General features: G+C 41.2%; 1 protein-coding gene across 8 annotated transcripts in view; it reads right to left on the bottom strand.

Moving 5' to 3' along the window:
- Positions 1 to 289: 289 nt before the first annotated feature.
- The window catches only part of LOC141548340 (fibronectin type-III domain-containing protein 3A-like), a 75,769-nt gene continuing 48,497 nt past the window's right edge, over positions 290 to 27,561 (bottom strand). For 6 of the 8 annotated variants that reach the window (XM_074277146.1, XM_074277149.1, XM_074277147.1 and 3 more), the window contains 18 exons: positions 27,484 to 27,543; positions 26,982 to 27,120; positions 24,600 to 24,653; positions 23,453 to 23,574; positions 23,187 to 23,364; positions 22,853 to 22,939; positions 21,754 to 21,892; positions 20,878 to 20,946; positions 20,576 to 20,694; positions 20,343 to 20,448; positions 18,859 to 19,034; positions 18,648 to 18,761; positions 12,007 to 12,156; positions 10,569 to 10,843; positions 8,025 to 8,237; positions 4,623 to 4,789; positions 3,042 to 3,163; positions 290 to 2,683 (listed from right to left, as the gene is read on the bottom strand). In XM_074277146.1, coding sequence (XP_074133247.1) covers positions 2,369 to 2,683; positions 3,042 to 3,163; positions 4,623 to 4,789; positions 8,025 to 8,237; positions 10,569 to 10,843; positions 12,007 to 12,156; positions 18,648 to 18,761; positions 18,859 to 19,034; positions 20,343 to 20,448; positions 20,576 to 20,694; positions 20,878 to 20,946; positions 21,754 to 21,892; positions 22,853 to 22,939; positions 23,187 to 23,364; positions 23,453 to 23,574; positions 24,600 to 24,653; positions 26,982 to 27,120; positions 27,484 to 27,543 — 2,605 coding nt within the window. In that variant the 3' untranslated portion in view covers positions 290 to 2,368. The remainder of the gene's footprint in view (positions 2,684 to 3,041; positions 3,164 to 4,622; positions 4,790 to 8,024; positions 8,238 to 10,568; positions 10,844 to 12,006; positions 12,157 to 18,647; positions 18,762 to 18,858; positions 19,035 to 20,342; positions 20,449 to 20,575; positions 20,695 to 20,877; positions 20,947 to 21,753; positions 21,893 to 22,852; positions 22,940 to 23,186; positions 23,365 to 23,452; positions 23,575 to 24,599; positions 24,654 to 26,981; positions 27,121 to 27,483; positions 27,544 to 27,561) is intronic. The other 2 variants (XM_074277150.1, XM_074277151.1) reach the window with 2 other exon arrangements.

Raw genomic sequence — 27,561 nt, 5'->3', positions numbered from 1 at the left:
TTGTTTTTTTAAATTAACTTTATACTCATTCTGAATTTCCTTTTATATGTACTTGCTGTGTCCTCCATTAGAATGTATGCTAAAGGAGAAGTTGGGAGTATTTCCTTTCTTTGTATTCATATCCCCAGAGACATGATACCTAGGACACAGTAGGGACTTAATACTTGTGGACTGAAAGGGAGGGAGAGTCATGTATGATTCAATGTATTGAGTCGGGAAGACTAGAGGAGAGCAAGGATTTAAAGGAAGACCGGTCTTCAGCATAAAAGGCATCACAAGCACACCCGGATCATTTTTATAATTTTTATTGGCCATTTAAAATATATTATCTATTTCATAGTTACAATTTACTTCACGCGTATGGCAGTGTTGACATAAGTTTGAGATACTTTAAACCAATTACAATACAAGGGGAATTAAAGACAAGCAGGAGAGAACTCGTGTCAATTTGGAACGTCTGTCATTGCAAAATCTACTCAACTTTTTTTCTGTAGTTCTGCAAGACGTACTTTCGGAGACAATTGCAAAACATTTCAGTTTTCTAGGAAGTTAGAATTTTGCTTAGGATGTACTTAGCCCAATTTTGAATCTATAAAATCTCTTCCTTTCAAAAAAAATTTTCTCTAAGCAGGTTCTGTTTTCATTGCAGCTTTTTTTTTTTTTTCCATTTTTCTTTTAGGGCGACTTAGATACTTGCCGAAGGCAGATAATTCTATAATTTTTTAAGGAAAAAAAGGTAGGACAAATTCTTCAAACATCCGAAATGCTGTGTAAAACCGAGTATGGGGAAAAGGCCATCGATGGTATAATAAATGGTTCTGTTCTGCTGCTAATACACTCAAACATTCATTTTCCAGGACTTAAAAAATAAATACAATACACAATGCATGTACTTTGGAAAATGTTAATTCAGGCGGCACCATACTCTCTTTTCACAGGAAACTTTTGGCATGTTTTCCACATTTCACTTATAATCTCAAACCTTAATTGTTTTGAACAGCTGCCATCTTAGCAACATTCTGAAAATGTTGAATTCTATCTTTTAAAAGATTTAAAGTTCTGCACACTACTTCTATAAAACATGCTACAAACCAGTGTGATTCTCGATGCACACAGAAAGATACAAAATGTCACAGAATATGGAAATATTTGTAACATATGATCTCGTTGTCAAAGTTAATTGAAACATAAAACATTCAAAATTTGTGGCTTTCAGTTTTCAGATTCACAAACTAATCCTTGAAGTAGACAATTTAAAAACATTTGCGTTAAAAGGCTTGAGAAGGACCAGTCAGTCATATAAAGTACATAGTGTCTTCTCTGCAGAATCCTCAAAGTAATTTAACAATGATAAAATGTAACAGATTAAGATGCAAATCTATTTTGAAGAGCAGATCTTTAAAAAAAAATCCTTTATAAATGCTAGCTTAAAAACATAAGCTATTCCACGAAAACCATCTGATCATTTTAATTACGTTCCAGGGGCATACACAAATGGTGGATTCTGTTCAGGCTAAGAATGGTACGAAATCATTTGCTCAACTTTTGACTCAAAAGGGTAAATTTGTCATTAATGTACTCCTAAAAAGACTGTGCCCATTCTCTTACCTGCCCCCTGCTCCCGAAGAAGCAGGTGCTGCAGACATTTTGTCAGAAGCACTGGGCCAAGATGGATTAGCAAATGCTGCAAACGTTACTCTGAAAAATCACAGTACCGAGGGTTATAAGACACATTTGACAATATTTCAGAAGAATACAAGTAGTCTGAGGTGTACAGTACATTTCTGTCTATGTCTCATAAGGTAAGTTTGAAAATGATTGGTACCCTCGCATAAGTACTTTAAATGGTATTAATGTCCACATTAAAACAAAATTGTAAAGTTTTTCATTTCACAAAACCACAAATCAAAGCAGGCAATGTTTTCAGTAAAAGATTTAGAAGTGTTCTGTGTAACAATACTATGCTCAAAAGAAACACTTGTCATTGAAAATTCACAAATTCTAAACTATATCAAATCTTTTTTTTAAGAAACCAAAAACTCCTACCACTTTCTCCAATGTACTTAAAAGGACTCGGACATAAATCTATTTGTCTAGCACGTTGGATGTCCGGGCCTAGCAGTTACAGATCAAGGCAGTACTTCTGCTTTTCTCGCACTAATAAAACCTGGTTAAAAGATCCAGGACTACTTTAAAGCCAATTACTTATCCACGGCAAGGCTTCGCCTATATAACCTCTAGCTTTTAAGTGACATTTGAGAAAGAGATCTACACATGAATCTCACACAACCATCTTCAGCTATGATCTGAGACAGAATTTGCCAAATAACCAGAAATGTACAGACTCTACTACCTATTTTCACCTAATTTATTTGATGAGAAAGTACTGAATGGCAACGGCACACAAAACAGCGATGACCGCAAAAGCCACGACCAAGATGAAAGCGAACTGGTCATCAGTTAAACACCTTTTGTTGTTTTTAATTTCGGCCGTTGTGTCATCCTGGGGCGGGTCTATCTCTTTCTTTTCGGATGCGAATACCGTACTGGGACTGTATGCTCCCAGTAGTTCCTGGAGCGCTCCATTTTGTTGATATTGTCGGCCAGCACATACCCGGAATCGATATTCACAGTTGGTTTGGAAATTTGTGAAACAGAAGGAGGTATCTGGCCCCTTGTATACCTAAAGAAAAAGGAGTTTGGAGATAGAAGGATCCAATTTCACAGGTAAGAACCACAATATCTGATGTCCAGAGTGTATTCTGCTCACTGACCCGAATATATCTGTGAAAAACTTAATTTCCATTTGTTTGGGGAACAAGCTTTCATAGAGATGCATATTATAAGCTATAGGCCAGAGAGTTAAAAGAAGAGATTGATTCCCCAGAAGCCTGGGTGACTGTGTGAGGGCTCAATCTCTTGGGGAAAGGAAGAGGTGAGATAAAATGAGGTGAGATGAATTTCTTGGCAGAGTACATCATATACCAACAAACTGTCATGAGACAGATCCCCCAAACAAGATTTTGCCCTAAGTCAGTTACCTGATCTGCTCCTCTCCCGCTGAGGAGCTGGAGAATGTAAACAATGCTGTCTCCTTTTATAGGGGGCAGAGGATCCCACGTAACCTCACAAAGATTCTCGCCCAGCTGACATATTTTGGGTGCTGGGAAAAAAGAAAAAAGAGAGATTCCTTCTAAATTTACAGGTTCCGTTTTTCTTACAGAGAGTTTGAAATTTATCAGACCCTCTCAAAAATGGTCTACTATGATTCCCTTCATTAATTTTCTGATTCTAATTGTAAAAACCTCTCTCTCTATTCCATTCAAAGATCTTCATAGTTTTTAAAGAAAACTCAAACATTCTAAACATTCTAAGTCAGTTAAAAATATGTTTTGGATCATCCAGTAAGGTCTCGGCATTTCCTATCATCAACGGCTTCCACTTTGGTGGTAAGAGTATCGTCTTAGGTGGGACTTCTGTACCACCTACTCTTATCTCCAGAGATCTTTTGGTGAATTCACTGCTGAACATGCAGCCCGTGTGTTGGAGGTCTTTCTCTGGTCCTAATATTGTGTGGATCTCAGGGGAACTATGTGTTAGCCTTCCCCCTGGTGACATGAACTACCCCACCTCCTTTTCTCCTCATGTGTTCTTGAGAGCCTGACGGGTCAACTGCAGGAAATTTTGTGTTCTGAAGCACGCACTCACTTGCGTGTTGTCCGCCTTTGGGATAACCCCTGCCTTAACTGGGTTGTGACCTTCTCCACTGGGGGAAATCTTCTTGCCAATGAGAACAGGGCTCTCCTATATTCCATTTCCATTCTTTCCAAAGCACTTACATAGAGTTTGTAAGGATCAAAGGAGATCGTATTTGCCATTATCATCCCCATAGAGTGGAGGAAAGAGAACTAGACTTTAAGCCAAGGACCTCTAGCTTCGAGTCCTGCCTCTGACACACAGTGCTTGTGTGACCCTATGTAAGTCATTCATCCCCTAGTGCTCTAGGCAACTCGATAAAACTCTATATAGCAACCTGCATTGGAGGAGTTAGGTTCTATACTTGGTGTTAGCCAAATTTTTGACCTTTTAGATACTGCGGGCATTTGTTCAGAAGGGATCTGTTTTCTATAATCCAAAGAGAGCTTTGAAGAAGTCTCACAGAATTAAGCCACTGGTACTGACTGATAATGAGATGACCCTCTGAACCCCAAATCATATGGCACCTTGACACTTACTTGGGTCTGTGCCATCATTGGTGTGGGTATCCTCGCCAGTGACACACAATGTAACCTTTCTATTATTTATAAATGGTGTTCAAGAATCAGACAACAGACTGCTGTTGCACCTATACTTGAAGCCATTTCCTCCTGGAGCTTGCTGCTGGCCAAGCTTTGGAAAACCCAGTCGCTTTTTGTGTCCCTGATAGTCTCCGGAAGGGGCCTTTTGTCCCACTAAATACACGCCTAGTTGAAGGCGCCGCATAGAATTATGCCACTCGATCTTACTGGTGGTTACACTGCCTCTATATCATTCAATATTTAAATCTCGGCTGCTCATGTGTATATAGTAGGTATGGAAGCACGAACTAAGGTAAGACTTAAGGCCACAGTTAAAATACTTACCTTTGAGCGGGGCTGGTGGAGATTTGGTTGTAGTGAAGGTATAGATTTCAGAAAATGGTCCTTCACCAGATTCATTATATGCCTGTATTTTAAAGTTATAAGTAGTACATTCACTCAGTCTTTGAACTTTGTATGTATGACAAGGTCCATTGAGAAGTGTAACAAATCTGAGGGAAAAACAAAGCAGTGTTATTGAACATTTTAAACTCACCCAGTTCTGCTCACACAAACTCATGGAGATCAATTATTGAGGTGGTTTTCATCAAAAGGTTTGTATAGCAAAATTCTGTCTTGAAATACATAAGTTTGTGTTACAACTTCTAACACAAATGACATTTTCCCAGAAACTCGGTCACGGTATTTAGCAAGTTAACATCATTTTTGCTCGTTAGCTTTTCAGGTGTTTTGTTTAGGTCTCATTCAGACATAAGGCAGAGTTTACTCAGTAAAGATACCAACTGATTTAGTTTAGTTTTAAGGTCTAATCACCACTAAAGAGAAATGCACAGACTGGGAGGAAAGGAGAAAACGGAACCGGAGGGGAGACAATGGAATTTAGTGTTTGTTAAATTTCCTCTGCAGTATAAACTTGGAACCTTTCACCTGTTCATTCTCAGCTGGTGACTCGAGGGAGTTCCCTCGAGACTGATCTTTTTCTTATTTCCAGTTACGTCCTCACAGATCTGGCATTCTTTCCCGGTGTCCTGCTGGCAGATGAGGTGGTCTTTCTGGGGCTAATGCCCCTTCCACCTGTGCCTTTGAATCTCCTCCCTCTCTCCTAGTTCCTTTCCCTCTGCTTACAAACAGACTACCCAAAACCCATCTCAAGGAAAACTTTCTCTGGAATCCCTCTCTTTAGGCCATTATTCTTTCTTCCCCTTCCTGGACCAGTTTTCTGAAAGAATAGTTTGCACACCTCCACCTAAATCCTCGCTTTCCTCACATTGTTTTTCTTCAAGATTGCTTAGGAATGCGCCTTTGCAAGTTCTAGTTTTCCTGGTCCTTCCCAGAGCGTTTGGCCCCACTCGCTGCCCCCTTCCCTTTCCTAGCTCTTGGAGTTCTCCTCTGCCTCCTCCAACATGGGTGTTTCTCCCATCTCCTGCCTCCTATCCTTTTCAATGCAAAGTCTTCTCTTTGTTTGCCAAGAGGCCAGAAAAAAGAAACGCGAAAGCCAGAGACTTTGCAGCGGGTGGTGAGTGGAGATGAGGGCTGTCTTCAAAGTGTTGGTGGAGACACAAAACAAGCTGAATGAAATATCTTCCTCTTAGCCCAGAAGGATGAAACTAGGGGCACTGGGGGGATGTTGAAAAGAGGCAGATTTGGGCTTGATTTTGGGGAAGGGAACCTGCCAACAGTTAGAGCCATCCCACAGTGCAGCAGGCTGGGTGAGTACTTGTCAGGTATGGCAGAGGGACAAGTTCTCTTGGAGGTCTCATCTTTGAAACCCAGGAAGGTTCTTGAAAGGCAGTTCTAGCACTCCATCCTTTTCCATCTCTGTACTCTCAAGTTCTGAATGCAAAGTAGGAGCTTAAAAGCTGGTTTTGGGGGCTTGAACTTAGAATTTATGAGCTTTTAATGCTCTATTCTTATTTCTCCAAGACTCAGCTCAAATGTCACCTCCTCCAAGGAGCCTTTCTGATTCTCTCTGTTGTTCATCGGGGGTAGGGGGACGAGAATAGGTGTTTGTATTTCCAGGCTACTTGGTCTACTGTTAGATCTCTTCATGTACCCCCTTCCTACTTCCAGGGTTTTCTCACTCACATTCACACTGAGACCCACACTCTCCCTCTCCTATCCACTTCCTAATTTCCTTGACTTCCTTCAAGTCATAGCTTAAGTCTAAGAATCCTTTCCCAGTTCTCCTTAATCTTAGTACTTCCTTTGGGTGACAAGCCCAAACGTATCCTGTTTCTGTCTCCTTTGTCCACGTGTGCTTTCAGATATTCTCCCCTTTGGACTCCCTTTTCCTCTGGATCCCCAGCACTTAACATACTGCAGGTTTTTAATACATGCTTGTTGTTTAGCAATCCACTCCACATTGTATCCATTTGGCCCCCAATGGAATCTCAACTCTGGGTAGGGATGGTTTGGGAGGGTGTGCTTGTAACAGTGAGCTATTTCTTGATGCCCTTTCATGTGCAGAGCACTATGGGAATATGTAAAGAAGCACCATAAAATGTCCTTCAGGAGCTTCTACACTTGAGTGCCAAATTGAGTAATAGAGAACATATGCAATAGAAGTTCAGAAAATGGTGAGATCTTTGTAGGCTACGATGACCAGAGGGGAAGATTGCAGAGAAGAGATGGGACATGAAGTGGTCTTAAATGATGGGCAGGGTTTGTGTGTGTGAGGTGGGGTACAGATGGGTGAAAAAAGGATAGGTAAGGTATAGCATATTTGAGGGACAGTATGGGATATGGGTGGGGAGGGATAATGGTTGAGGAGGACTTGGGATTCTAAGCTGAAGAATCCGGACCCTGTCCTATGGCAAATACACAACCCTTAAAGGTTCTTTGAATGGCAGGGGGATGATACGATGAAAGAGATAAGTGTGGTTAGGAGGCATCCTAGAGGAGAGAAGCCAGGCACGAAGCCATAATAGGGGGAGGCGGGGAATGGAAACACAACAATGGTGAAACAGACATGACTGTGAAGAATGAAAGGGACTCAATGACTAACTGGTATGAGGGGGTGTGAGGAGCACTCGGATGATTCCAGGTTTTCCATATTCTGTGATTGGAGGAACAGTTTGGCAGGTATGTGACCTGGGAGCTCTCCCCCTCCTTGTGGAGGCAGCATGATGGCAACACGAGCTGCCCCGTGACACATGACAGCGGCCCGTGTCGCCTCTTGGTGTTTGTCTCATTGAGGGTCTGCTTCTACTCTAGTCCACCTCGGCTTTGTGGATGCTTACAGGGAGTTAGCTTCAGATTCCCCCTTCAGCCTCCATGTACCTTGCCTCGATGCTGTTCTGCTTACTATGACGTTACCGTCTACTTTACAAAACTAGTGTGCAGTCGAACACCACCTACTATTTGTCTGGAAGCAGGGGGTGAGGTCTTGTGAACTGAAGATGAAACCCCCTGAACACAGGTGGCTCAGAAATGAACACTAAGGACCCATTTATTTGTTTTGTTTTACTTCCTGTTCTTCCCCAAGGCATCACTGATACCAAAAGGGAAGTCACATTGGGAACCCTAAGGGGGAAAGGATGGAAGTATATATAGGAGGTGGCTAGAAGCCATTGCAAAAAGTAGTAGAATATCAAAGCCAGTACATCTACAAGAAAAATGACCTGAGAGGTTGGCAAAACCAACCCCAGGAGAGGCCAGAAAAGCAGAGAGGAAACTTTAATCTATGATTAGCTTTTTTACACATATATTAAATAATAAAGGGCTCACCTGCCAGTCTTATCTTCCATTTGCAAGTTGAAGTGGATGGTGTTGGAGAGTGAAATCCTGTTGGGTCCGTCACCCCATTTCAGTTTGAGACTCTGGTAGCTGAAGCACACGCATTCAAGGACTGGAGGATCTGGAGGTAGTGGCTTTGTTTTGGCTTTAATTGATTGGCTAAAAGGACTCTGTCCCAAGCTATTGAAAGCTTGAATTCTAATTCTGGGTAGGGAAGGAGAAAAAATATTAGTGCATCTTTCTAGGAAGAGAATTACTTTTTCTGTGTGTGTGCCAATTCTGCTGGATATACACCAGTCCCAAAGATATATAATCCACTCATCTTTCTGCAATTGAGGTCAATTTTTATGAAGGAAAATATGAAGTTTATCATCCTGGGTGAGCATACTCGGCATATATTTCTTTTCCTATCTTCTCAAGATAATTTTGTATCTCAATTCTGGAGTCCTTTTCTACTCTGTCATTAAGTTAGACTTACATTTGTTTATATGAATTCCAATTCCTAACAAACATAGAAATATAAGAATTTCTTTCATTTGACTAATACCTAGTCCACTCCCCGTGGATACAGAAACATATGTTGTGGAGAAAAGAGGCCCTGGTAGGTTCAAATTTCTCTAAAGAAGAATCATTTTTGCTGCTATCATGGACAACAGAGTTGTAAGTCATAGTGGGGAGAGGGAAAAAAACCAGCTCAGATTGTGCCTTCACTTCTTCCAATTCTGACCAAAATCAACCCCACCCACCTTTGGAAGTAAAAATGAGGATCCCCCCCCCTCTATACTGGTTTTTATGATCTTCAAATCTCCGTCAGGATAAATGTGTATAATGACTAAAGGGGCTTTTTGTGGTAGTCACTTATACATGTTACAGTTAAAATTCTGTCATAATTTAGGTGATTATGTGCTAGAGAATTAGCCACCTCCTGAAACATCTAGCCAATGAATGACACAGGTAGGGTACGGTACGCTTGTGTTGTTTTTGTGATCACAGGGTGACACTGGCACAGGACCACCCGGCATGGTGTGCAGACCCTCATCAGAGAGGGGGCTGTGCTCTAGGAGCAAAGAGGAACTGCATTAGCTTCAAAGAAACACAAGATGCACAAAGTTAGAGTGCAACCCAAAGGTTCACAGGAACTATATGTGTCTGACCTGTGGTAGGGTATTCCGAGCTCTGATTGGTCTGATCAGCCACCGTTGGACACACTATAATTGTAATGGTGTCATTTTGGTCCTCTTCCGTTACAGAGGACAATCACCAACCAACATGCTATCTAGGGCTTTGAGAAGGCAAGAGAAATAAAACAGGTGAGGAGACCAGTCCTCCCTCTTCTTCAGAGTCCATGATAAGTGGACCAAAGCTTGGCCAAATGAAAGAAATTCTTGTATTTCTGTGTTTGTTATGAATCTAAATTCATATAAACAAATTTAAAGTTGAATCGAATGACAGAGTAGAAAGTGACTCTCCAGAATTGAGATATAAAATTATCTTGAGGAGATCTTGAGGGAAAGAAGTATATGCCGGGGAGGGAGAGAGGCCGTGGGGTACTGGGAAAGGGCATCAGACCAGGATTCAAATCCCGTCCCTGCCTATGTGACATGGGGGAGTCTCTTCACTGTTTTGGACATTGTATATGAAATGAAATTGGAGGGGGGCTGAGGTACTTTCCAGCTCTAAATCTGTTACCCTGTGATCAGTGGAAAATCCTCAGTTTAGCTATGTCAATTTCTTAAGTATAAAATGGGGGAGTGGCAGTCAGACAGAAGTACCTTTGAAAAAGACCTGTTGTCAACCCCAAAGAAGCTTAGGAATTGTGAATATGGTTTGTGTCCAAAAGCAGGGGAGATATTGAGAAGGTAGGATGAATAAAATTGAGCAACCAACTGGGGGAAGAGAGAGGGAAGGGTCAAAGGGGATTGATTCGGACTGCCACATTTTAAAGAAGGTCATAAATGAACAAAGGGGTTACATTCAGAAGACAACTGGTAGGGTCAGGGAGCTGGAAAGATGCACGGTTGTTGTGTGGTCCCTGTGAGCTCATCTTATAGATCTGAACAGTTGACATTGTGTTTAGTACTTGACTATTTGCCACGTTCTACACGTTAGACCTTCCCAGTCCTCCGATGAGGTGGGTGGTATATTCTCCTCATTTTCCAGATGAGGAAATGGAGCTCTGAGACATGAAATGAGGAGGGGCCCGGAGTAGTGGAGTTAGGAAGTGGCAAGCCCGGGCCCCTTTGGACTCCAAGTCCTCTTTTTACCATTCAGTGCCGCAGTCACATAATGAGTCTAGCCCCCCTCGCCCCCTGCTGTGAACTTCCTTTTCCTTCAATAGATGCTAAATGGGGAGAAGAAAACAAAGAATACAGAAGCCCAGCCAGATGGCGTTCCACAATAGAGGGGACTAATAAGTTGTTCGTGACAGCAGGTGTCCAATGTACTTCACATTATTGAAATACAAATGTACAACAGAACCAGGCAGTCCCAGGGCATCTGTAAATAGAAAGGCCCCAAGTGACACAAGAGACTTACCTATACACAGTGTCTGGCTGCAGGTTTTCTAAGGTATAGCTCGTGACTCTATCAACAGTTACAATCTGTCTGTCTCCATATTCTATGTTATATCCAGTGATCTCTGATCCGTGACAGTTAGGTTCATCCCACTGCAGAGCAAGGCAAGTGGATGCCAAAGGAAGCGGGATCTTGCCTTCCAGTAGTCGCGGCAGTGCCATTGCTCCTGGCACCGAGGCCGGTGTTGTTACTATGCCCGTTCCCCCAAACATGCCAATTCCAGCCATATTCACAGCCTGAAAAGGAGTTGCTTTTTAAAATCCACCAGGAGCTTACTGGGTTTTGTTCCTAAATCTTCCAACGTTAAAAAAAAAAATTATCTCGCTGTGAACCCAAACTCTTAATCCCCAGTGCTCAATAGAATACATAAGAGAGCTGACAAGCTGTTTACAGATTGAATAGCTCGATCAGTGAAGCACATACACATGGGTAATTAAGGCTGAAAAACTTCCTTTTCAGTCTTATTTTGGAACTTCTGATCTATTCTCCAGCCCCCATCATATTCCCAAGCTAAGCATAATAAGCTAAGCTCTTCTTTCCTATAAAATCCTCCCCATTATGAAATGATGGGTGGCTGTTTCGAAGTCTGACAGAGAGAAGAATGCCCAGGAAATGGTTTTTCTCTTAATTAGGGTCCCAGGGCCCTAGCAGACCTCCTGAGAAACATAGACATGTGGGAGCAGGAATGAAGGAGTAATGAGTTGGTCTTGGGACCTTTGATCTTCCAATGGAGTAGAAAAATTTTTTCTGTTTACACTCGATGCATTCATGTCTTACAAATATAGGAAATGCCCCAACTGAAACAACTACCTAATCTCACAGGACTTTCTTCGCTTCTGAGGTTGGAATGGCGCGGCTTCATGCTTTCTAGGGGAAGCCCTGCTCTGCTTTATCTCCCGGCGCTTCGAGTCGCGAGGCACCTCTGGGCCGCTGTTTGGCTCAAATGGAGGAGTTTGTGTAGGAGACAGAGCCAGAACGGCATCTGGGGCCAGCTGGTGGAGGCCAGACTCAGGAAGAGCTTAGACTAAACTAATGAGGGATTTCGAACAAGGGAGGGAGCTTCATCTCCTTACTTCCTGAATAGCTACTTAGGAAAGACACTAAGGGGAATTTAATGATTAGTTCAAGGCCAACTGGGGAAGATTCTGCTGTGGGACCTGAGAAGGGAGATTAAAGGTCAGGAGCAAACATCTCTAAATGCCCTGTGCTTATTGGGGATGGGTCCTCAGGTCCCTCTTCTCTGCCTCTCCACACCTCAGCAAGCCTGCTGCCCTCAATGGTAATTCCAGTAGGAGATCACTCTAGCAGTGGGCAGAGGAAGGCTAAGGCTATAGACAGGTTAGCACGGGGATCAAGTGAATTCTACTTCTGGAGGGAAACATCTCTTGGTTGTAGATACCTGTACTCTGCAAAAATAGGTAGTTGCTGGAGTAAGACCTTTTACTTCGTAGTTCAAACAAGGGCCTGTGTAGATTACGTGCATCGATCCTTCTAGTTTGCCCCACTCCAGTCTGTAATCACAGATTTCGGCACCATTGCACATAGGAACCTGAAACACAGACCAAACAGAATGTGAGAGTCCCTCCATGGTGCTAGAGAGATGCTTTCCTCTGAGACTTAACTACTGGCCTCATTACTACCAGAAATGCAAATCAACCTGAGAGGCCAGACTGACCCGTGGGCCTATAAAACAGCAGCCTGGCCCTTTACAGAGCCTGTACTAGGCAGGAATTGGGGGCAGGAGTTTGGAGATTTTAGATTTTATGAAAGCCTTTAGAATTAAGTCTTAAAGGAAAGGAGAAAGAGACGTGGTGTGGGAGGCAGGAGACAGCATTTTAGCCAAAGGAAAACGCACTGGCTGGTGGCCGAGGCACAAAGCTGCAGAGCATCCCGAGGAAGAGATGAGAGCCTGGCTTAGGAGCGGTAGGCCAAGGCCAGCAGAGAAACATTGGGGAATAGGGCCAGGATTCTTCCCCAAGATGGAAAATGAGGGGGCAGTGGGCTGCACTAAGTTTTACTCTTTTTCTAGAAGCTGCTCCAAGAATCTCAAAGTGATGCCTGAGCTTGGGGGAAGCAGGGCACTAGTAGACCTAGAATCAGAGAATCTAAAAACTTGGTGCTCCCTGGGTGATGGTAGCCAAGTCATTTTGCTTTTCCCAGTCTCAATTTTCTCATCTCTATATGGATGGAGGGGAGGGATAATAAGTTTTTTTTCTGTTGCCCACTCGTATTCAACTCTTTGAAATCCCATTTGGGATTTTTTGGGCAGAGAGCCTGGAGTGGTTTATTTCCTTTCCCAGCTCATTTTACAGAGGAAACTGAGGCAAGCCACATGAAGTGATGTGCCTGCCTGAGTCACAGAGCTAGGAAATGTCTGAGGCCGGATTTGAAACTCTGGAAGAAGAGGCTTCCCGTCTCCAGACCTGGCAGTCTATTCCCTGCACCACCTCGCTGCCCTTCTGTAATAAACCAAAACTATAATTCTGTTAACCCTACTTCTCGAAGAAGCCAGTGACCAAAAACAGGGCACTTGGTGGAGTAGCCAAGAATTGGAAATAAGAGTCTCACTGCGCAGTCAAAAAGCTAAAGACAAAGATTTCAGGAACACAGGGGAACACAAATGAAGTGATGCAAAGGGAAGGGAAGCAGAACTAGGTAGTCAGCACCCACCACGATCCAAATAATACAAAAGAAAGGTCAACGACCACTGCTGAAAAAGCTTTTACTGCACGCTGTCACTTGCATGAGCAAGCTGGGACCCAAAAATGGGCCGAGCAAATGCTTTTGGAGATCATGGAGGGGTGTATATACTCATATACTACTACTGTCACATTTACTTAATGTGTTGGTTAATTTAACTTGAAGTTTTTTAAAACTTCTTTATTGTTTTCAAGGGAAGCTTGCTAGAAGGCCATGTTCAGCAATAAAGGTGACATAAAAACAAACAAAAACTACCTATCAAACGAAATAAGAGAACAAGGAGGTTGGTGACAAAGGTCCCTCCCAGAGCAAAATCTCATGAAGCTCGTGCACATTGCTGTATAGAGAACCAGAGAGAGTTAAAATGCATGGATATAGCAATGCAGGAAGCTCTTCTGGCCTCACTTTTGCCCAAGACAAGACCCTTCTTTGGGTCTCAGTTTCTCTTTCTGAAGAAGGAAAGGCCTTTCCAGCTGGCACCTTCTCTGGGAGGGACACAGATGTTATTGTAGCAGTAATAAGGAGAGGGGCTTAGAGTGTGTTAAAAGAAGGGTGAGAATGAAGAAAGAGGTGATGTTTGAGAAATAACATGCAGACAGAACAGGGACAGTCTGATAATCAGTCAGAGGGGGGGGGGAAAGAGAGGAAGAGAGAAAGTGACTTAAGTTGCCTGATTATTCCTCTGGCTGACATGAACTGTCATCGCCGAATTTGTGGCCACTATCCCTATTGATTCCCTGACCCCAATTGAGGAGCAGTCATTTGGCACAAATCATTCTCTTAAAGTAACGGGCTAATCAAGTCCTAGGAGACAGAAAGCTTTCCCTTTAAAAAGAAACCTGACTCTAGGAAGTATAGATAATGAGTTAATTAGTACAACCTTTAGAAGATTCCAAAGTATAGGTAAGTCATTTTGTGCTGTCTAAAGAGGGTTGAAAATTGATTTACAGAGTTATTTTCTCATTTAGACCTAAGAAATCATTTTGTCTAATTTCCGCAAATCTGGGAGGATTAAATGATTTGGTCCAAGTCACACAGCTGTAAAGGTGGGCCTCACACCCAGGTGGCAACTTCCAGGCCCCGCTTCTTCTATTCACCACATTACCACCTGTCTGTAATTAGTCTGGCCCCAGGATTACACCAAATCCCCACCTTGACAATCAGGCGGGAGCCCAGAAGTGAACACCAAGCTTGCCTCGTGTGGCTCCCTCCTCTCCATCCCCCAGTTTTTTTTTTTGTTTTTTTTTTTTTTTGGGGGGGGGGCAGACTTAATAATCAAATCATTATTACCTTGGCTGCTGTGAAAGGCAGGACCATCCACTACCCTACTCTGTACAGGTCACTAGGTGGCGCTGCAGTGGACAGAAGAGAGGCTTGCAGTTTCAACCTGGCCTTACTTACTGGCTTATGGGATCCTGGACTTAAGCTCTGTTTACCGCCGTTTCCTTAACCATAAAGTGGGGGTGATAACAGCTGCTTTAAAAGATTGTTGGGAGAATCGAAGGAGAGATTTTGTACAAGTGCTTGATGTGGAGCCTAGTACACCGTAGGCACTCAATAAATGTTGGTTTCCATCCTCTAGCTCCCAGAGTCCTGGAGCTTCCAAGTGGGAGGCTGCTCTCTTGTGCCCATTCGTTTCAGGCCCCGTCCTTCCAGCCCCTCTCTGCCATTCCTCCTTCCCGTCACATTATACATCAGCGATTTCTAGTTTATTGTTAAGAATCTTTCAAATGAAAGCCATCCCCCCTCCTGCTGGAAGTGACTTTGGCTATATTTTCTATCTGTATGTGTACATGCTATTTCTCCCCGATAGAACACAGGCTTCTTGAGCAGAGGGAATGTTTCATTTTGTCTTTGTATCTCCTAGCATGGTGCCTGGCAACTAATAAATGCTCGTTAAATTGGATTGTTAAGCTTGGAGCAAAGGGGATTTAATTTTTTTCCTACTATTCAGTAAAGCCTCCATTAACGTCCTACTTAAAGGTAACCCTGGGGTCTTTTTAAAGAGCTACATAAATGTCAGTTATTCTTGCTCTCAGAGGCTATACCAAGTTCAAATCAGGGCCTGGTGTTGGACTATACGAAGGTGATCTGGGAAGCATCCTAGCTAAGTCTGGAGAGGCTCACGACACCTTTTCAGGAATCATCACCTAAAATGCGAAGAGGGTTCTCTAACCAAATTCACGAACTGGGAAGTAATTATTGCAGCAAGAAAGCAGGCTGTGAGTCACAAAGGGCATCCCAATCTTTATCTGAACAAGGATCTCTTCTAGAAAATCCTCTAAGGGGGAGCTTTGCTCCCCTGGGTCTCAGGGCAGCCCTTTTCTTTTAGGCTAGCTTAAATCATCAGGCACCTTTTTTGTGTTGCTTAACCTTAAGCCTCATTTGAGCTTTTTACATTTTCTACCTCTTACTCCTACTTTAGTCCCTTGGGGCCAAGAAGACGCAGTTTAGTCTCTTTTCAGGTGACATCCCTTCAAATACCTGAGCACATCTATCACGTCTTCTGAGTTTTTTCCTCAGATGGCATGGCCAAGCTTTTCCTACTGTTGATCCCCTCCTAGAGTCCTTCCTAAAATGTGGCTCAGAGAAGGGAGCCCATTACCTCCTCATCTCTGGAAGCAGCCCAACATCACGGTCGCATTTTGAGACGGCTGTGTCACACGGCTGCCTCCCGTGGAGCTCTAGCACCATAAGAGTTACTAGATCTTGTCATCTGTTCCTCTCCTTTCCCTTCCCACCCGGTGGTACCTGTGAATCTGAGTCTTTGAACTCAATGACTGGCCTCTACTATACTTATCTTTCTGAAGTATCATCTTATCAGACAGGACTTATTATTCTAACTTGCCAAGACCTTTTTGCAGCCCATCAGCATCAGTGTCTTACCTAGCCCGCCGAGCTGTGTAACCAGCAGATGACGCCCATGGATGTGCAATGCTTGTGAGGGCTTAATTACAGAATGCTACCCTTCCTCACCCTTACCAGAAGCATTCGAGAAACCTAATGAATTGTTAGGAGAATCATCTCAGCAGTGGAAATCCTGAACAATTCATTTGGAGGGTATTTCCTTTCTCTGGTTTGAGGGCTGACTTAGCTGCAGCTAAAGCACTTCTTAATGATTTTTCTTTTGCTCTAGATCAGTGATTGCTAGCAGTCTCCTCCACACTCAACTCAGAAACTCCTGTGTGATCTCTTCTGGAAGAGAAGTGCTCACAGGCACCGGAAGCTTAAAGGGGCTTGGCTCTGGTCAGGTCCAGTCAGAGAAAGAACTTGAATTCAGTTCTTCTTGACTGAAAGACTGTCCCTAAAGTCTCTACACTTTTAAGTTTTAATGACTAGAGAAGTAGAAATACTACCAACTGACAAAAAGTTTGAAAAGTTATTTGCATTTGGAAAATGTTGCCATTTCTTAGGAAAAGTCAACACAATCGCCATCTGGGGCTATCTGCTTCTTAGTTTTCACAGGCTTTTGTCAGCTGCTGCTCTGTGATTGCATTTGTAATCCTAGCCTTAAGGTCACCTGAAGAACAAGGATTTGATGGATATGTGAGAGTTTCGACATGACTCCACAAGAAAAAGACTAATCAAGCCAGGATTAGGAGAGAATGTCCTCTCACTGGGCTACCTCAATCACCTGATGGAGCGACATTGGACTTAGGAGAGGACATCCTCTCCTAATCCTGGGTTTATTAAAGTGTCAGAAAATATCCCACACATAATGCATGATGACAGCACATCCTGAAAAACAGAGCATCCAGATTTCCCCAAACTAAATTACCCAAAGTAAAAGACATCTAAATGATTAAACTTTCACTTTTTTGAAAGGGTAGCATTTACACTTTGGAGATTATTAAAGCTGAAAACTGCACTAAGAGTGGGCACAACCTAAGGAAACAAATACATGTTAATGTTTTGGTTGAGCTATTCAACACGCACTTATTCAGTGCCTAATAGGTACAAAGCAGTGTGTGCTGGTAGCTGTGGGACATATAAGAATGGCTAAGTCATTCTCTACCTTCTGGGTGTGAGAGAGGAGAATCCTCAAGGTTTTCTCTAGCTTTAAATCCTACTGTCTTACAAGTGCTTTAAGAAAGTTAGGAACCAAGTGGGAACCAAGTTTTGTTTTTTAAACAAAAGGGTTATCAGTCCCAAACATCTCCCGAAGTTCTATTCTTTGTCATAACGAATGAATAAAAAAGCACTTGTGGAGGGCTTATGATGGACAAAGCGCTGGGCATGCAAAGGACTTTCAAATAAGCCAAGAGGACAAAACTCTCCAATCCAAACATCCTTTCATGGATCTGTGACCTGGGATTCTGCCCATTGCTGTAACAGAGCATGACCCTTTAATGCCTCACCCTCCTTTGTGGTTCTTGTCTGTAGCCTACACAAGGGATCCACCTAAAATGCCTCTCTCTAGCTCTCTTGCCAAGGAATGGCCACCAGAGGGGCGATGAATTTTCTCCTTGGTTCTCCCTCGTTCTCTCTAGGTTCCTGACTCAGCTTTTTCTAAGCATGAGCTTTTCAAGATTACCGGTCATCATCTGATAATACTTGCCATTTATTATTAAATTAAGGTACTCTGTCTTTGCTGTAAACCCTCCGCTAAAGTCTGGGGAGAAAGAATCACATCTAATTTAGTTGAACAAAAACCCCCCAAAGCCAAACAACTGCTCCCTAATCTGATTACTTCCACAGTCTTCCCCTGGCTGTTGCTAGTCAGCCACATTCTTCCTACAAAATTAAATAGCTTTGAAGGCAACTCCAAGAGAGGAATTTAAAGAATGTTTTGAGTATTGTTAGAATAAGTATCCAGGATGCATTCTGGTATGTTTGTTAGAAACAACAAAACAAAAAGCAAATAACCCCCCCCCCCAAGACCCAAAGACAAAAACACACACAAATCTCATTACTTTATAACACATCCCTTAGTCATCTTAGGTTGAAATTATAATTAAGTGTATATTTTGGACACAATACTAATTCTTCCTACCTTGAAATTCTGCAGTGATCTGGCTTTGACATCTTAGCTGTAGGACTCGAACTTTTTAATCAGCTTATTTACTGATACAACCAAGTCCATTTTCCAAATTTATTACCCAGCTCAAACCTGAACTGAAAGGCGGGGCGAGTGCCGAGGCCTTGGCATCCTTAATTCTGTGGCTTCCTTGTCTGGCGGGGAGGGGGGGGGAGAGGTTCTAGGAAGAAGAGTCTGGACCATGAATCCCAAACCTTGATGTTTGGGCCTTAGAGAAAGCCCCAGGCCTCAAGGAGAACTTCTAAGAGGACCGCTTGGCTTTTCCTGGAGCCACACACAGAGAAGAAAGCTCAACAACCTACCTCCCAGCTGACGGCCACACTGGTAGCAGTCTTACAGGTTAACAGAGGGATGCCACACTGATCGGGAGGTCCTGGGGCTGTGGAGATCTGAGACTTGGCCGAGTAGGGTCCAAACTACAAAAAGGAGGAAGAGCGGCATAACAGAAACATTGGAAGTTCATGCCGCTTAAAGGAGAAATACAAACGGGGTGGAATGGAGCAGAGCACTTACCCCTGTCTTGTTGGCTGCTTTAATCCAGAAGTTGTAGGTCCTCCCAGGAAGCAGATTGCTCACTGTGCACCTCAAGCCTGGGCCTTGGTAGACCCTTCTGCACTCTGCTTGGTCGGACTCGGCCATGTCTACTACATAGTCAATTATTTCAGCTCCCCCATTCACAACGGGAGGAGCTAGGAAATGACAGAGTAAGCATTTAAAAAACTTTTAATACTTTGTTTTTAAAATAGTTTTTAGGGCTCTCTGAGAAATCAGGATAAAGAATTCTAAGTGATTCTAGCTCATTAAAAGGTCAGCTAATGCCATGGGAAATTTCAGATTGTGTTCAGTTTAACTTCACAGAGAGGCAGCTAGGTATATCTGTGGGAAGACCTGGCTCTCAAGGCCTCGATGCCTGCCTGGTGTGGAGAAATGGCCAAACCTCTCTCTGGGACTCAGGCAACTCTCAAAGGCTATGAATCTCAAGAATGGGTATGCATGCATTGCCAGAGTCACTTTTTCAATGGAGAGGGAGCTTCCTACAATTGATGAAATGGATTACCACAGAACTGCCTGTATTTTTATACCATTTCCAGGCATTTCCCCCCACCAGAACAATCGCTGAAGACATGAGAGCTTTTCCAAAAAAAATCTATAGGAAAGGCCTCCCATTTAAGAAAATTTAGATACTTTGGCCTAAGTTGACATCACTGCTTAGTAGGCCAGCTGGGCCCAAGAGCTCCATCCCCCTAACTCCTGGCTGAGGTTGCTAGCACTCTCTACTGCCTGACTCATAATTCTTAGCAACAGAACTATTTGCTAAGGTCATATTAATTATATTCATTACTGCAAAAGGGCAGGGGATGAGCCCTTTCCTTAGTGCTTAAAGACAGACCTGCTATTATAATTGAAAGTACAATCACTCAGGTATGCTTTTATTTTGAACAAATCCCATAGACAAACATCAGCATTTACCAAGTGGATAAAGCAGGGAGTGGTGGTTCACATCACAAAAGGAGACCTCTTTCAGTTTAGCCCTAGTTAACTGAAGTGCTCGCTCTTAGCTTAGAGGGGCAGGAGAGAAAAATGGCCAAGTGAATACCACAAGATATCTCCGGTGTTATGATGGGATTTGGTTCAAAGAATATGATGGAGTTTACATAAAACTTTTTTTGTAGGAAAAGATACACTTTTCAAAGGAAAGAAATCCAAGGAAATCCTCAAAATATTATTGCTTTCATTACCCGACAAAAATGGGAATCACAGAAATGATCACTGGGTCAAAAAACTTGTTCTTTTCCTAAATATCACAACATGTAACTATACTATGATTTGCATTTGTATTTTAAGTTAACTAACTATACTGTTTACCTCTCTATCCAAAGTTGTAGCCTAATGCAGTATTTATGGTTTTTTTTGTACAGCTCCAAGATAATTTTCTTTTCTCCCACTTGCTTTCTTGTTTAAATTTAAAAATACTGGGTCACAAAATGGTATCTTACCCCAATGCAGGCTGATTTCTCTGGGCTTAGCCCTGTTAGCCAAGTATGGAGACCGGCAAGGCCCGGGAGGGACAGCAGATGTGTGAATGGATAGGATATCTGAGGCCTGACAGAAGGACACAATACATTATATTTACACTGAAATGCAAGTCCAGTTTCTTTCAGGATTGTATCATTCATTATACAGTTTACTTTAATATTTGAATTTGAAAATATTTTCATTTTTCTCTCACCTGGCTTTGCCCTGCGATTCCAACGCAATATACTCTCAACTTATACGAAGTACCAGGTCTGAGATGGTCACATACATGTTCTCTCAGAGTGCCATCATATATTACATTCCATGTACTTCCTAGGGGAGAGACGGAACACATCCAATTCACTTACAAACTTCTGGGACTCTATGATTTGTGTGTGTTATTTAGAAATGATCCCTCAGACAAGGGATGGGACACATATTCCAAGTGTGTGGGATAGAATAACTCCAGAGCAGAACAGGGCTTACAATCAAAACTAGCTTGTAAAGAATCCTTACCATTAGGTGCTTCAGAAAGTTCTAAGACGTACTTAGAAATTTCTGCTCCCCCATTATCTTTAGGTGGATCTGAAATGACATTTTTTATGTAAGTTATTCTTAAATAAACAGAAAAGTCTTTATCATTTCACTATATTAGTTAATGCCATACATTTTTGGTCAAATGCCAGTGTGGAATTCTGTTCAGGACCTTTACTACTTAGAAATGACTAGTGATTATCCAACACAGTATTAGGCCTTCCCTCTGCACAGTGGAGAGGAAGGAGCTAGATTAGGGAGCAGAGCAACTGGGTTCAAACCCTAGAAAAGGAGAGAGGGGTGGACTAACACAAAATCTAGAATTCTATCAGATCCTCTAGAGGCACAGAGAGTTGAAGCGACTTGTCTGCAGAACCAAAGGCAGAACTCAAACCTGACTTTCTCTGACTCTGAAGCCAGTCATTCCCTACCTCTCCCCCCCCTCCAGAACATTTCTAATAAAATCTATTTAAATAACACCTTTAAGCTCTCTAAAAAGGGCGATATATGACCATGAGTACACACTAAAAATGCTGAGCTGATTTGCTCCCACGTATAGAAAGAAAACAATCTGGATAACGGCAGCCCGAGAATCGCCACTCACTAATGATCCCTTCGTGATCGTGCCTTTTCTATGGTCCACCATGAAGGCCAACAATTTCATGATTTGAATTAGACAACAAACTGCCACTTCTGTTGCCTCCATATAAGAGAGAATGGCAATGCCATTTAAACCGTAGGAACCATTTTACATAAGAGAAGCAAGTCTAAAACAAACAATTCCACCAAGCATTTCTCAATACATTAATGTTACCATTCAGGGAAATGAGGGTAGATTTTTAAATACAGAAATATTACCCCATGCGACTTTCACATTGTATGCTCGGATCTTCCCCTTTGTGTATGGTTTACTTGGGGGCCCTGGCTTATCAGGGTATGTGGTATATTCTACTTCTTCACTTGGGTTACTTTTTCCTTCACTGTTGTGGGCAAAGAGCTGTTTGAGTAGAGAGAATACATTGGTTGATCACTGGAAACATTCATCATATGCCTCAAATACCTGAATAGATTCTGCAAAATTTACAAAGCAGGTTACTTTGGAAAACCGGATGTAATTAGAAGAGTGAATTTTTATCACTATAGAAAATAATGAAAACAACATACTTAAAAATAGGAAGCCATGAGTATTATTAATCATTTGAAAATGTTTGACCTTATTAATAAAGAGATACAAATTAAAACAACTTTGAAAATAGCACTTCACATCCATCAAATTGCCAAGAACAATTAAAAACAATAAAACTCTGTGCTGGAGGGGCTACAGAGAAATAGGTGTATTTAGCCACTGCTGGCAGAACTGGGGATTAGTAGAATTTTTTTGGAAAAGTGAAATCAGGCCGTACAGATTGGGCCATAGTTCCCTATGGCCCAATAATTCTACCCAGTAATTATCAAGACTCAACACCCCCCTCCCAAAACAAACAAACAAACTGTGCCTTCATAGGTTTTTTATAAAAGCAGCTCCTCCTGTGATGGCTAAAATGAGAGGCAGCCAGAATGTCTAGTACTATAGTAATTGTGCAACAACTTGTGTTACTTTAATGTAAGGTAATACAATCATAACAAATCACATTCCCTTCAAGTCTGATAAATATAAAGAGCCATGGCCAGAGCTTTATGAAATAATACAAAGCAAAACAAACAAGCAAAAAAAAAAAATACACGCCAAGTTGAGTGGGAGTCAATGGGCAAACTGATTCCTGATGGAGACATTAGAGAAAGTGACAGAAAACTTAGGGCATTTTATGCATTTGTTTAAAACCAGATCATCAGGGAAAAAACCATTTAATTGGCTATTGTTGGTGTTCATAATATTTTTTGGTAAACTCTTTAAAATATACTTAGGTTAAAAAGGAATGATCCCAATACACAGAAACCTACAACTGCAGACACATACCCTAAATTTATAGGAAGTGCTCCTTCGAAGATTTTTTAAAGTGCATGAGGGATCTTCTCCATTATATTTAGCCTTGAAACCATGACCCTAGAAAGGAGAAAAATGGGTACTATCAGTAACTAACCAGTTCCCACTGATCATTAAAAATGGATTTAAAGTTCAGACTAGAATGAAGGGGAACTCCCTTGTGCTTTGTGGGCAGGTGAAGAGGCTGAGATCTCAGAGCTCTAGTGACTAGCCTAGGGTAGGTCCAGAGAGTCTCTCACATTTATCAGCGTGTCAATCTTGTTCCAAACAGAGAGCAAAAATCATGACATACAGAAAGGTGACTCACAGATCCTTCTTCCTCCATCTCCAGTGTGTAAGTCAAGTGAGATTCCCCAGTAGCTGCTGCAGCAGGAGGACTCCATTCTAGTGACAGAGTAGTAATTCCTGCTTGATTTAGCTGAGGGGGAGGAGGTGCTGGAGGGACACTTCCTGTTGTGTTGAAGGTAACAGTTTCACTAAATTCACTGGAAAAAAGATAGATTGATGAATATAATTAGTCTTTTCCCCCGCCAAGTATGAACTTGGAATTTTTTTCAAAGTAATAAAATTTACCTTATTCCCAAGTTATTTTTAGCAGCTAATCTAAATGAATATCTCGTGGAAGGAGACAGCTTGGTTATCTTGTACTGTTTAAGATGACCAAAATAGCATTCTTTGAAGGTACCAGGCTTCCCCTAAAACACACAAACATGATAGATGAGTTGCTACGTTAAAGCATCCTGTTAAGGACAATGTTTCCCAATTTCAACTATTCTGTGGGCTATTTACTTGAAGAAAGGTAAGAGTGAGTACTGGAAGATACTGGAGAAAGAAAGGTGGGGCCTGAATTAAATGAAACAGAACAGAAAGAGATAAATGGAAGAGGAAGAATTGGTTAAAATTTACAAGTCTTACCAAATAAGGACCTTTGGTAGTAAAAGTTTCATGGGTCAGTGAAAATTTGCCATATATTTGTAGTTGGGCAATAGTCATCCAGGTTACAAGGCAAAATACTTTATGCTACTAAAACTGGGGTGTTTTTTTTTTTTTGAGTCAAAATAATAAAGAAACCAAAGGAAAATAGGAAATAAAAACTGTTAGGGAATATTAGCTGAAAAGTCTATTTTACCTTTATTAGTTAACATACTCTAATAATCAAATGTCCCAGCAGTGAATGATCAATTTTCTGTGCTGGTGGGGATGGCAGAGGGCAATGATGATCCCGAAACTTAAACAAAGTCAAACAACCCAGCACGTTGGAGTATTTGGATTTTTATGAATTCTCAGGTATCTGTGCTGTGCTAAATTTTAGATAGTGGGTCAGTCACTTGGAAGTTATCTCATGTTATATCAGTCATAAGAATCCCAAGAGATTCTTTACCAAGGATCTCAAATTGACGACCAGAAGTCCATTCATGGGAATTCTTGCCAATTATATCAAGGACTTCAGAATAGTGCTCAGTCCAAAGGATCATGCACTCTACCAGGATTGAGGGCCAGAATTTAAACAGCACAGACTCACTTCTCTGCCCTTGACTGGGAGAACTGAAGGCATGTATCATCATCCTTTTAGTTCATATGCTGAATGCAGAAATGTTTGCTTTGACTAAACTTTAATTCCACTTGGCTACAGCTTTATTTTCTCTCTGATATTCCACTGAACCTTGTAAAACTTCAGTGACATTTTATTATTTATAAAACACATGCAGGAAATGCTTACCTCATCCCATTCTAAAAGAAAGCTGATTATTTTGGAGCCATTGTCATTAGTTCCCTAAAATAATACATAAAAATAAAATTAGAGTTATAGATTTTTTTCATTCACTACACCAACATAGAAGGTAATGAGTATTTTACATATCAAACCAAAGAATCCTACACATAGAGCTACCATCTGTGCCAAGGAATGCCCGTCAGGTCCTTCTCTACAGTTCACCATCTCAGAGTGTTGAGAGGTTAAGGGACTTGCCCGGCTAGTACCTGTCTGAGGTGAGACCTGAACGACCCACATTTCCCTGGCTCTGAGACCAGCTCTCTATGCACTAGGCCAAAAGAAATAGAATAGTTCATCTCTTTAAAGCTGTGTTCTTTTTTTAAAAGCAAAATTCTATAAAAGTAAAATACCTTCTTTACTCTTGTTTACTGTCATTCTAATTAGAGGATCTTTCTGTCCATCACCCTAAACGTGATGTCAAAATTGCTAGTTAGGCTGAAGAAAAAGATGCAAGCTGGTGGCCTTCCCTGATCCTCTTACTTGGTAATCACTCTCATTTTCAGCTGTCATAGAGCATGCTGAGTGTTTTGTAAAATTCTTATTTAATATGTAATATGTAAAATTATAGGTAATAGTGCCTACTGGACTGTAAAAGCCAGGAGGGTCAGGGTTATAGCTTATCTAAGTTTTGTAATTCTTCTAGCACTTAGCACAATGCTCTCATTATTATTATACTTCATAAATAAACTAGGCAAATAAATTCATTTATTTAAAAAAAATCAGTTGAGAGCATCAAGGAAAGGTTGTTATCCTAACCTGAGATGGTGTGGACTTACGGTTTTCCTTTAGTAGATTTGAAAGGGAACAAGTGTTTGTTTTATACCAGCCTGTAGTTTTCAGCTGAGTTAACATCTCTCAGACTCCTCACATTCATTTTAAAAAGCCCACTGCTGTCTTTGAGAAGGTGAATAGAGAAAGATGGTGGTATTGTTTCCCCTTCTATTTTGTTTTTCAAGAGGGAAAAAAATGATAGAAAAGCAAAATGCAAGGCGACAGGTGAGCAAGAAGAATAAGCAGTTCACATCCCAGCTAATGAGCCTTTAATAACTTCCTTCTTTCTCCAATATCGCTTTATTGTGTCAGCACATGGCAGCACTTAACTAAAGTCGGAGAAATGAGCCTTTGACATGGCACAGAATTTTTCAAAAAGGGTCACTCATCCAATAAATTTAATTTTATCATCTATTAAAAACAAGATTAACATTTTAGCTTGAGCTACCGGTAAAACCCATGTTGTATAAAACTTGTGTAACTGAAAATAATCAAATTAGGTAGAAAGCCTTCAGTAAATTGAATTCATTGAAAGGGCTCTTGTGATTGATTAGTCTGCTGAGACAAGGCAGCTTAAACATTCCAAAGGCAAACAAGGTGGATTTGGGCTAAGAATTGGAACAATGGGATGCTTTGCCATTACTGTGGCTAGCAAGAATGCAATAGTCTTCCAGATGGTTCTGTTTGTGGATAATATTGTGCTGACTGCATCAAGCTTCAGAATATTTGTAGGGTTTCCACAATGAAATCTAGTAGAGGATGGGCCTAACAATCTATAAGGGAAAAAATATTGTATGACAAATTTCTGTAGTCTAGTCTGTGACAGAGAATTAGACTAAGTCAGTGGACTGGGCATCCATCAGCACATTTATTTGGGATAGGCTATAAGCCGATACTGGAGTTGATTTGGGGGAGAGGAATCCATGATTGAAACTTATACCTGGCATATAACTATCTACCAGTATTTCTGAACCATCTTCATAACACATGTTAATCATTTTATCGCAAAATAAATTAAAGTGACTTACAAATTGTAAAGATCTATAGAAATGCCATTTGTTCTTTTATGAAAAGGATATTATAAAGGCTTTCTTGTGCCTCTTGCATGTCTACTTTGTCTCCATATATATATATATATATATATACATTATATATATACATTATATATACATATATATGTATATGTATAAATAAAATTCTATCTGCTACATTTAAAATACTTTTTAATTTTGAATTTAAACACCAAATAAAGTGGTATTTCCAAACACATACTATAACAAGGTTGTACATGAAATGGTTGGTCTCTATAAAACAAACACAGACAGCTTGCTTTTCTTTTAAATATATAATAAATTCAATGTGTAACTTTCAAAGCCATCCAACTTGTCTGTGATTTTCTAAAAGTCTTCCATTCTCTTTTTTATTGCATTAAAAATTCTTAACTGACCCAGAAAGATGCTTCAGTAACCAGCACCTAAATTCCAAATTCAAGCTACATTGAGGTCATTTTTAGTTCAACGAAATATTGAAACCTCTTTCATGATGCATGTTTTTTACCTTCCATTGTAGAATCAGGCTGTTCTTGGTTCGGTTGACTAGCTTAGGAACAGCAGGACGGTCTGGTTCACAACTCTCTGTTGTAAAACTAATCACTTCAGAAGTAGATTCTTCTATAGAGCTGTATGTTGCTGAAACTCTGAAAAAAATATATATTATAAACTTTTAAAACATTTTAATTTTCATTATTGAATTTCAGATCTATCCAAACCCAGAGCTTGAAAGGGATTGTAAAAACAAAAACAAAAAACAAAGACTCATGTTTTCAGACAGAATTTTTAGTAATTAACTTTAGGAAGTTGGCACTAATACAGCCATCTGGGTTTACCAGATGAAAGTTCCTCCTCTTCCCCTTCATACGTCTACACCAGATGAAACTAGTCATCATGCCATAGCATTACTTGGAGCAGGAGTATGGCTGAGCTTAGAGAAAATGTCCAATACTCCTCTATGGTGGCCAAAGAAGCAAAGCTTAGCGCGCCGAGAAGGAACATATATCTACCTCACATGATAATCAGTTGCTGGTTGGAGATCAGGTAGGCTGACTGTGACTTCATCCCCACTGTGAAAATGAAAATTA

Source organism: Sminthopsis crassicaudata, chromosome X, assembly GCF_048593235.1.
Source record: "Sminthopsis crassicaudata isolate SCR6 chromosome X, ASM4859323v1, whole genome shotgun sequence".
Classification (NCBI taxonomy): domain Eukaryota; kingdom Metazoa; phylum Chordata; class Mammalia; order Dasyuromorphia; family Dasyuridae; genus Sminthopsis; species Sminthopsis crassicaudata.
The sequence above is the reverse complement of the archived record's forward strand: the minus strand, read 5'-3'. Positions and strand labels throughout refer to the sequence as shown.